General features: G+C 37.7%; 1 protein-coding gene across 3 annotated transcripts; it reads right to left on the bottom strand.

The window, feature by feature from the left end:
- Positions 1-1,552: 1,552 nt before the first annotated feature.
- On the bottom strand, positions 1,553-10,531 carry LOC112511162. 3 transcript variants are annotated; one of them, XM_025116644.1, is made up of 12 exons: positions 10,367-10,531; positions 10,091-10,206; positions 6,380-9,470; positions 4,763-6,304; positions 4,381-4,677; positions 4,210-4,269; positions 4,065-4,130; positions 3,873-3,992; positions 3,625-3,795; positions 2,685-2,864; positions 2,429-2,600; positions 1,553-1,847 (listed from the first exon to the last, which is right to left on the bottom strand). In XM_025116644.1, exons 2-11 carry the CDS (start codon positions 10,202-10,204, stop codon positions 2,467-2,469), a joined length of 5,775 nt encoding a protein of 1,924 aa, XP_024972412.1. In that variant the 5' UTR covers positions 10,205-10,206; positions 10,367-10,531; the 3' UTR covers positions 1,553-1,847; positions 2,429-2,466. The 3 variants fall into 3 exon arrangements, with proteins under 3 accessions (XP_024972412.1, XP_024972413.1, XP_024972414.1); XM_025116645.1 differs by lacking the exons at positions 1,553-1,847; positions 2,429-2,600 and having other exon boundaries at positions 2,685-2,761; XM_025116646.1 differs by lacking the exons at positions 1,553-1,847; positions 2,429-2,600; positions 2,685-2,864 and adding an exon at positions 3,508-3,547.
- Between the last annotated feature and the right edge of the window lie 959 nt (positions 10,532-11,490).

Raw genomic sequence — 11,490 nt, 5'->3', positions numbered from 1 at the left:
ATACTCTCTGTAGTAGTATTTAAGTAAATTTGCAGTTATTTTCTTAACTGCATCAAACAACATAGGTTAAAATTTATATTCTTGTAATTTTTTCTTGATTATATATCTGTTAAGGTTAGTGCATTTTTAACAAATATTCTAAAAAAAATTCAAAATGAAGAATCAAAAATTAAAATCTCCAAAAATGATTACATTAAACTCCATCAACTTCTTCGTGTTAAAAAGTACAACATTAATTTATATTATTAATATATTGATTATATTTAATAAAATATTACTTTCCCAATTCATCCCTTAATTATGAGACGAAAAAGAATATCTCCCACTAAGGGGGCCGTTTACCAAACAGTTATTCGGTTTACCTGTAAACTTTAACATTATCATTTACTTAACGGGTAAGATTTTAGTTCATCAAAACGGTATCGTATGCAATAATTTTACCCTGTAAGCGCTTACCATGGTAAGAGTCGTCGCCCTCACTTATCGGGTAAGACTCTTGGTCTCTCGCTCTTACCGGGTAAGATTCTTGGTCCTTACCATATTTATCCGGTAAGGTAATGTGACTTGGTGTTTACTTACTCGAGTAAGCGTTTGGTAAACGCCCCCTAAGAGTAAAAACATCTTTTCGTTAATTAAAAATTGTAATGATCATTACATACCTTTTGCATTATAGACGTTTAGTTTAAAACAGAGAGAGTATTTCTTTCTATTGAACATTTAATTCCAGAGTAACTCTTATTAGTTAAAATAATAAAAAGACTATTTTCCTCTCTTTTTAATAAACTTACAATCTCTCATACATTCTCCGTTTTAAAGAAAATGTCTAGAGGTCAAGGTTCAAATCCAATGAGGAATAAAAATCCTCTTGTGACCACGAAGATTCAAATGTGGTGACTTCAAACTACCCGCAAAACAGATAGTCGTCATGGGATTAGTAAATTACATATTTCATCCTTGTAAATTTTGGATTGAGTCCTTAAACGAATTAATTTAACTCCACTAACCTTTTTTTACTTTGTTAAGTGAGGGATAATATAATATTGTCCTTGAGGAATAAAAATCCCCTTGATCCGAGTTCGATCTGGGTTCAATGGATCTGAGGGGATCTACATAAGATAGTAAAAGTTAAATCTGGGTTCGATGAAGGGGGTTTGGATTCGATTTGGGTTCAATGGAGGGGGTCCGAGTTCAATAGTGGTAAGAGAAACTTGAATATGGTGACGATGGAGGGGATCTACAGAACACAGGTTGAAAGTGAGATTGTTGGAGTGGGGGAGAGAAGGGAAGGGCAGTGATGTACTGGGAGGGATGAGGGGGACGGAGATCGAAGAAGATGAAACGAGGCAGCCGACGAGTCGGTCTGTAAGGTTTTGAGTTTGTATTTATGTCTGTTATGTATATTATATGATATACTTCTACTTTTTTAAAAGAAAAAAAAAATTAGTAAAAAGACAAAAATGTCCTTGACTTGATGAAAGTAATGTTACCAAGACATGGAATCCAATCTACAATAAAAATGAAACCATAGCAACTATACATGTAAATTATTTTGTTTAGAGGAACCGAATCCAAAAAATTTCAACGAAACATTTAAAAGAACACCAACTCCAACACAAACCACAAATAAGTAAAGATAACAAGTAATTACAAAAGTAGTCGAAAATACAAAAATAGCTTGACTACTCTCAAATCCTCCCCTATCTAATTCATCTAAACAAACTATGACATGTTTATTACTTGACAACGTTGGTATGCACGCACGCACGCAACCATTTAACCCATCGGTCTCTTCATTCACGTCGCTCGTTAGAATAATAACGCATTGATCGCGAAAGCAACGTTGTTATCTGGCAGAGAATACTTTATAATCAAAATTTTGCAACATACGTGATCAGCCATCTCCAACCAATGTGCTAAAATTTAGCACAAGTAAATGAATGCTATTCTAAGTAGATAGTGAAAATTCGAGTGCTAAAATATTAGTTGGACAAATTGCATGAAAATGCAACATACTTTGATTTGATTCCTAACATAAATCCAGAACTTCCATTTTGGTACCTTAGATGTGATATCTCAAACAATTAGACTATGGTAAACTAGATACCTAAATGTTTCAAGATATCATATCAAAAATAAAGATTTGCAACCACAAGGGTGGTGCATGATTGGTTTGAGCTTGGCTCCAAAGGTCAAAAATACCAAGAGGTCCCAAGTTCAAATCCAAGTAGGAATAAAAATCCCCTTGTAGCCACGGAGATTCAAATGCGGTAACTCCGGGCTATCTGCAAAGCAGGTGGTCCCCCTAGGATTAGTTGGCTCGCATAACGGGTTGGATATTCAGGTTAATTAAAAAAAAAGATTTGCTCTTCTCTTTACCAAAGTCAATAATTTTTAAAGACAATGGAAAAGGAAAGGATGTATGATGTACCTTTTTAAGCTAAATGATGTGGCCTGTTTCTGAGCCATTCAGCTGGGCTTATCTTTCTTCTCCTTCTCCATAGACATGTCACTTGAACCATCAACAAAATATTTATGAGAAAATTCTTCAAAGTTTGAAACTCCATATTCTGGACTCTGTGTTGCAGGGTCTTGTGTTTTGTCTACACAATGATAAAAAAAATTGAATAATTAGTCCACAAGTGTTCAAAAAATCAAACCAAATGATGAATCGGTAATGAACTCGCCATCAAACGGTTCACTCTCCCATTGATGATCAAAATCATGAGCTCTGCGTCCCGCTATCTCAATATCGTCACAAGACCTATCATCAGAGAAAGTAAAACGGACTGCATCCTCCTCATCGTGTTTTACATTACTGGTTATATTGGTGGTTGGTGTTGTAAATAATGCTTTCAGGGACGAATCTGCACTCGAGGGAAAAAAAACCATCGGATTTTGTTTGTAGAACAGATTTATCATCTTGGTAAAGCAAAAACTAGATGATGAAAAATGGAGACACAATTATGAGAATATGTGGAACCCCTTTCATTCACTCTCTAAGGGCTCATATGGCATGCGGCAATTGACAAAAAGAAGTTGTGCCATGTTTGGTGCGACATAAGACTGGAAAATGATAGGGCTGAGTAGGTAAAAAAAGTTATTTCGTTTTCTTTGACCAAAATTGGTAGAACAAAAATCAATAAGACGGACAAGATTGGTAAATTATTAAACTACTCATGTCAAAATAAAACAGTTAAATCTTCAATTTCTTTCACCTGCCTACCGCACTCTCCCCTTCCAGTTCTGTCATGTCTGCATACCAAAAGCACCCTAAGGACCCCTTATAAAAAGAGGAATTTTTCTCCCTCCCTGTGTATATATGTGGTCAGCAAAAAAATGAGAAACACCCTAGTAACCATTCATTTAGACGATATGTACATATACAAGTAATTTTTAAGCAAATTTGTCCCGTATGCACATGTGCATACAAACCAAGAAACAACTTCAATTACTTGTATGTACATGTACATACCATCCAGATGAATGGTTATGGTTACCATGGTGTTCCTCAATTTTTAATTTTTTTAGGATTTCCCCCTGAAGCTCCCTATATATATACACACACACAAACAAGTTTGATGGTCAATTTCCAACCAATGTGAGAACAACAAATATTAAACTCACCAGACCAGTTGAGAAATTCTTCAGTATCTTGATTGAATCCTCCATCAGCCGTATTTCTAGAAGCTTTTTCCAAATCCGTTACTGAATTGGCCAATTCAGCTGCAGGACTAAAACCTTTTTCCATGGAAGAACTTGCTCTAGCAGAAGTTTGGAGATATGAAACTCGGTCATCTATTGATCAACAATTTTTAAGGATTTTAGTGTGTGTGTATAGATAATGAAACAAGAAATTAGTCCACAGAATCCACCTTTCATGATTTCAGCCAGTGCATCATCACATTCATTTGCTGAATCTGGTTTCTGATATTCATCTATTCCAAAACTATGATTCCCCAAATCCACACAAGTACTTGCTTCTTGAGTTTCTTCTGCAAAAGTACTCAATTCATTTGCTACAAAATCATGAACCATACTACAAGACAGAGAGAATATGAAACTACCTTGCATGTTTATATCATCGTCCTTGAAGAAAGTAGGTGGATCTGAAACTGTATCATCAACTGAACCTGGATCACAAAAAGTAAATGAACAATAATATAAAAAGGTAAGGTTAACCAAATTATACAAAATATTAAATAGTCTCACATTCTTCCTTATCTTCTGTAATTGGACCTCTATGAACTCCAATATCTTCGGTAAATCGATCTGAACCCAATTTATCAACATTAGCTGAGGATAAAATTAAACAAATAACCAAGTAAAAAACGATAAAAACTGAACCCATAAAGAACACTAGAAATTTTTTAATAGTCGCACGTTTTTCTTGTGTATATACGATTGGTGAGGTTTCATCTCTGGTTGGCTTCTCGGGAGTTCCTATATTTTCTTCATCTACACCATGATTTGAACAATCTTCCTTGAATTTGTCACTATCCAAAGCATTTCTATCACCTGACACATGATCATTCTGTATCATCATTTCAGCCTCTTCTGTTCCCTGTTCATTGTTCATACCAGGAGAAATGCTTTCACTTTCTTTTGATTTCTGCTCACTCCCACAAAAACTGGTATCGTTTTTGGTGTCAATGACTCCTGTTGAATTCTCGAGCCAATCTGCACAATGAAAAAAAAAACATATGGGTATGTTTTTAGCATTTCCAAGAGACAGATTGCTATGAAAAACATCCAAATAACGTACCAATATCACCCAAAGTTTTAGAGACAGCATCCTTATTGATGTCTACAACCAAGTCCGTAATGCCATTTCCATTTGTAGCAGGAGTTTGTGGTGATGAATCAGATCGTTCAACTGAAGCACATACATCAACAATATCACATTGAACTTCATCAACAGCAACATTCAACACTGGCTCTGCTTCTTTGTCAGAAGACCTGATTAAAACTTCAAGCTCCACAGGCATATTTTCATTTTGGGTAAGCTCTGGTTCATCATCTCCAACATCATGTTCATCCATGGCAGGATTATCATCGATTGTTGATGGTTCCGGTTCAGATTCTCCGTTCTGCCCATCAGTTTTTTCATCTACAACACACTCACTATCAACACCATTACCTGATACAGGAATCTCCAGAGAGTTCCTGATGTTTGAAGGCCCTAAACCAGGTTCAAGCTCATTAGGCACATAAATACCGTCATCTTCCTCATCATCCTTGCTCATCACAGCAGTGCCAAACAGATCATAACCAGTTGATGGCTTCAGATTGGATTTAAGAGCATTATTAGGATTATCACACTCATCATCGATACCATTTCCTGAGATAGGAGTCTCAAGTATGTCATTGGTAGTAGATGGCTCTGAAATGGGTTCAACCTCCATAGTCATGTTAAAGTCATCATCATTGTCAGTTGACAGCTTTGAGTTAGATTCATGTTCCTTATTAGCATTAACGCCCTCACCATTACCACTACTCAGCACAGTATCTTCAAGTATATTGCCGGCAGTTGAAGGGATTAAATCAGTTTCACACGCCTTAGTAGCATTAACCATGCCATCTTCGCCATCAGAGTTGTTCAAAATAGGGATCTGGAATACATCATTACTGGCAGATGGCATTACTTCAGATTTAAGCTCCTTTACATTATCAACTTTATCATCTGTAACATAAGTAGTATTTTTGCCAATTGACAGCTCACTTTGTTCAGCTAAATTGTCCTGAGTAGCAACCATGTCATCTTTAACATCATTTTCAGCTAAACTGTCCTGAGTAGCAACCATGCCATCTTTAATATCATTTTCATCCATGGGAAGACCCTGAAGCACATCATCGCCAGTTGATTTCTGAAGAGGATCATCTCCATTAGCTTCAGTATCATACACTTTCTCTGCTGGAGTCTGACTGGCATACTTGTTGGTTGATTGCTCCCACAAAGAATCCATCACTTGTGCCTCCACTCGGCCTGCAACACATCTACTGCCCATGTCAGAACTCGGAAGCATGTCAATGCTACCATCAACCCTGTTATCCTCAGAAACAGACTCATCCATCGATTGCTTCCGAGCATTAGCCCCCTCATCATCATCATCATCATCATTGTGTGCATCATTATCAGCAACTTCCTGTTTGCCGGCAGAAGGATTCTGAAGTGGGTCATTGAAGGCTACCACATCCTGCTTAGATCCCTTCTCAATCTGAGCATAAGATCCATTATCTGCAATAAATTGCTTGTCGTCTTCAATCATTGATGGCTCCAGCAGAGCTTCCATCTCTTTCGATTTTCCTGCAAGTTAGAACATAAAATCATACTCAAATCACTCGCTTTAGACAGGTAATAATTCAACAAAAGCTAACTTACTCTTATCATATGACTCTTTGAAAGACGCATGGCAAACAGCAGACGGACCGGCCTCACAAGATATGGAATCAGAGTTATTGTCGGCATCATCATTGTTTCCCTTGGTGATGACTCCAGGTGAAATATCAACACTCGGAATAGAAACCGCTGGTTCCTCAACCATCACATCAGTTTGCAGCCTCTTTGTGGTCAATTCCATTTCCTCTACGTATGACTCTGGTCTTGCAGACTTCACGACTGATTTCTCTAAATCTACGGCTACCTGAACTTGAGCTTCACTAAATGTTGCAGATTTCACATAAACCTCCTCATTCTGATCATGTACATCAGGCATGGTCTCTGCAACTTCAGCCGTCGAGAAAGGTGTCCCTTTAATATCAGATAAATTTATCCCAGTTTCATCTTCAATATTTGGCAGGTCCACAGAGCTTTGCTGCATTCCACTAAGCAAATTTTCAGTCAAATAGGGTGTTGCACTTGTCTCATTTTTAGCAGCACTGCATGTAAACTGTACACGAGATTTTTCAATATCAGCACCTGCAACTTCCATAACTTCCCCAGGAGCTCTTCCAGAAGCATCCTCTGCAGATACCAAACTTACATTTTCCATGACAATGGCAGCTTCTCTCATAGAAGCCCTATCCTCCTCCGCGACTTTGGTTGGCAACCTCACAGATTCTGTAACTGACAAATCAACCGAGTGTTCTAATATCTGATCCTCGGCTTCTTTAGATATTTCAGATGGAACACCCATGGTGTCAGCATGTACCGTTTTCTGAATGATTAGAGGGGATTTTTTCTTTCTGAGATTGCTGTTCTTATTAACTCTGCTGTTGGTCACATCAGGATGGGCCCCGACTCCTGTAACTTCAGGTGAGAACATCCGGGCATCAGCAAGAGGTTGTCTTTGATGAGCTGACTGGCTTTGCTGCTTCTCTTTATCAACCATTTCAAACAGCCTGCTTCCTGCGTTTTCTCTATGTTTGATTCCACTGCGTGTCATTCTCCCTGGTGTTGTATTGGCGGCAGCATTTCTCTCACTTCTGATTGCACTCCGTGTAAGCCGCCTAATAGATTCTTCAATGGCAGGTGTGCGCGCAATCTCGGTAACTTTTTCATCAAGTTCAAGGTTCTCCGACTTTGAAACTGATGCCCCCTCTGTACTGAATTTTTCAGCAAGCTCCTCCGAATCACTTGGCTTCGATTCACTCAACTTTGCTCTCCTTTTAGAACTATTATCTTTAATTATTGCACCACTTATAATTGTTCGGCTCGCACTTCGGTGTCCTTCAATAAATTCACTTTCGACAGCTCCCTGATTATCCATTCTTAATGCAGGTGTTGTCACACTACTATCCTGCTGTTTTCCCGCAACAAAGTTTTGGAATGAATACGGAACTGATTTTCCTTCACTTTTACTAGCACTACGTGTAGGACGTCTTGGAGATTCATCAACAGGAGAAACACACACAGTCTCAATGTTCTGATCTTCAATAACAGGGTTTCCTCTCTGTTTTTTAGATTGATGACTCCTGGTAACGCTAGCTACAGCTTTAATTTCATTTTCAGTAGCATCTTTTCCTGATCCAGTAACATTTTCTTCATCTTCTAAACCTTCATCAAGCACGGAAAGGTTGCCAGATTGCTCTTTTGACTTCCTTTTTCCAGCAGTTTTACGAGTTCCAATATTAGGTGATTCAACCATCTTAATTTCTTTTACCACTTCCTTCTTTTCAACCAAAGGTTTGTAAATTCCCTTTCCCTTCACTTTTTGCATGGCAGATTTTCGCCTGGTGTCCTTTCTAGCCGGACGATTCATATATTCTTCAAGATGGAGAACCACTTCAGTATTTTCAGGCTGCATGACAGATTTTCTTCTGTTTACATTTTTCCTACCTGCATGCTCTAGTGGTTCCTCAAGCTGTTGAGCCATCGTAGATTCCCTTTGAACCTCAACCTTGTTCTTGGCTATGCTTTTATTATTCCCTTCAGAAGATTTCATCGCCAAAAGAGCCTTGGACCTTGTAACTTTCCTCTCAACAACCATTTCCACTTTACTGACACTCGGATTCAAGAGTGTAAAATCTTCAACCTTCGCCTTGTTTCTCTTTGATTCCTTGTCAGCGTGATGTTGACTTTCAGAAACTTCAGCAGTGCTTTCTTCACTTCTCTTCTTACGCTTCCCATGCCCCAATTTCTCACTTACATCTTCAGTAGCAATCTCTACCCCTCTACCCCTCGACGATTTCCTCCTAGGAAGTTCTTGGTTATTTTCTGAAGCAACATTGCTCAAATTATTACTCGGATCAGAAACCTTTGTTTCCCTTCTAGTTATTTTCTTCTCAGCTTGGGTAACAGCAACCATGTTTGCAACATCATCCGTTAATGTTTTTCCTCTAGACCTCGTAACTCTAACCGGGACATCCATAACCTCCTTAGAAGGCTCAACATTGTCCACATCATTTACCACTCCTCGGCCACTCTTTTTCTTAACTTGCGGATTTAAATTAGGACCAACACCATCCTCCATCAAGATTTGTGCCTTCGACCTTGTAACTCTAACACGACCAACCTCAGTTCTGTCAACTGACTCACCGGCCTTTTCAACATCTTTAACTGCCCCTTTGTTTTGCTTATTTTCATCAAGTTGAACACCACCACCTTTCCCTAATGTGTGCACCTTCGACCTCGTAACTTTACCAAGATGACCTTCAAGTTCTTTAACTGCATCAGTTTCCTTTCTGACAACTTTTACTGTTCTTTTACCTTGCTTCTTTTCATAAATTGGAATGGAATCATCCTTTCCTTGCACCCTAGACCTAGTAAGCCTAACCGGAATTTGTACGCTGCCATCAACAGTATTAATATTATCTACAACTGATTTAGCCACAGATTTCCTCCTATGTTCTGTCTCTGTAACCATATCCTTCTTTTTTTTGCCAGATCGTAGTTCATACTCAACCAAGTCATTATTTGGACTAAACCTAACTTTCTTTGTTTGCCTTCTTGACACTGCAGGTTCACTCACATCTGTGGTTTCAACCACGCTCTTCATACAAGTTCGTTGTCGTGATGTTGGTTTCTGCTTTTCCTGAATTTAATATTGTAGAGCATAATAAGGGAATGATTAGCTGTTTCAAAAATATTGTCCCTCTTCACTATTACATGACGTTTAAGGTCTAAAACAAAATGACAAACTGTTGGTAAACAAGGTATAAGCATGCATAGACACATGTACACAAAATTTTAATTATTTTATCCAGTTGCACCAACTTCCCTTATACCAAGCATATAGACCATTCAATCTGTAAGACCCCAGCATGTTGGTGTATCAAGATATGTAACTATTCTCCATGTATTCTATAAAGGCATCACAATCGTTATTTATTATGTTCAATCTGCTTTCTATAACACAATTATCAGCTTTTTTCTCAATTTACCAATTACCAACTACAAATTTCTATTTCTAGAACTGGTTCCAGAAGAAGCAAACTTTTGAGCAATGAGAATAGACTAGTACAAAGAGCCCCTATATATGTGTGTGCGTATGTTTCAAAGTTCGATGTAGTCATCAATTTTTCAGTCACTTCAGCACAAAAAATGAAGTTATAAATCACATTTAGTACTAAAATTCAAGTGTGGCTCTTATTATGGTAACCGAGAGAACATCATGTCAGTGAGTACAACTATAAAGCATGAAAAAAGAATTACGTTGAGAAGTTCAGAAAGCTTATCAGCCAAAACGGAGTTGGCAGAATTCGCAGGAATATTATGTGCCTTGGATAGAGCTTGAAGCTCTCTCCTTTTCATACTACGATAATCCATCTCTGTAAAAATAATATCCCCAAATCAGTAACCAACCAAAAACAACTATAATCCTCCAAGGACCAAAAGAAACACAACCAAAATTCGTCAAATCAAATAGCAAAACACAAAAACCACGTAGTTTACGATACATTAAGTCAAATAATAAAGCAGAAACAGTACCTGAGTTGGAGATGAAGTGTTGTTACAATTAATTCAACGGTAACAGTGGAATAAGCATAGATTAGATCATAGATAGTGTAAGAAGATACGCGAGAGGAAGAGAGATCTGGGATTTGAAATTTGAAAAGTGAAATTAGGGTTCCCGCTCTTGAGGGGAAAAAAAAAAGAAAAGGGGGAAATTGATTTTGGGAAAGGTGAATGCTGGATGTTCATCTGTTTTTGAATACAGATAGGTGCGCGTGGGATGGGGTGGCCATGGGGTTCTTACCGTCATAGTAACCGCCACGCGCTGCTCATGACTGGTCAACCGTTTTTATCCATGTAATGTTGACCGTGAAATCGATTTTAGCTACGAAATAAAAATGACGTCGGATAATGACGTAATAATACAAAAATAATTTTAGTAAATTACATGATTGGTCCTTATGGTTTATAAAAAATCACATTGTGCATCCCTAATTTGAAATAATTATGAAAAACGTCTCTACGGTTTACATTTTCATACGCTTTGGTCCCTTTACCCAAACACTGTTAGAAACATTTGCTAGATGAGTTAACTCTTAGAGCAATTTAGTCATTTCAAAAGCATTTTATTTTCTATTAACAAGAACGTTATTTATTAATACTTGGTCTCATCCCCAATCAACCACCCATCTCTTTTTCTATCAGCCTTTTTGAATCATATATACACACCGACTATATATGCAATATATATATATATATATCAGTCAGACAGATTATGGGTGCGTTTGGTGTGCAAACATGACAGTACAGGACATGACAGCTGTTCAGCGTTTGGTAAGGCATGACAGGATAGAACAGAACTGGTTAAAATAACCAATTTACCCCCAGTGCAAATCGAACAACAAATCATACATTGCAAATCGAATCAAACAGCAAATCGAACAGCAAATCATACATTGCAAATCGAACATAGCAAATCGAATCAAACAGCAAATCGAACAGCAAATCATACATTGCAAATCAAACAGCAAATCATACATTGCAACTCGAATAGCAAATCGAACAGCAAATCATACATTGCAAATTGAACATAGCAAATCGAATCAAACAGCCGATTTAGGGCAAATCGATTCGTACATATCGATTCATACATATCATAC

The sequence above is a fragment of the Cynara cardunculus genome, assembly GCF_001531365.2.
Source record: "Cynara cardunculus var. scolymus isolate 2C chromosome LG 4, CcrdV1, whole genome shotgun sequence".
Taxonomy (NCBI): domain Eukaryota; kingdom Viridiplantae; phylum Streptophyta; class Magnoliopsida; order Asterales; family Asteraceae; genus Cynara; species Cynara cardunculus.
The sequence above is the reverse complement of the archived record's forward strand: the minus strand, read 5'-3'. Positions and strand labels throughout refer to the sequence as shown.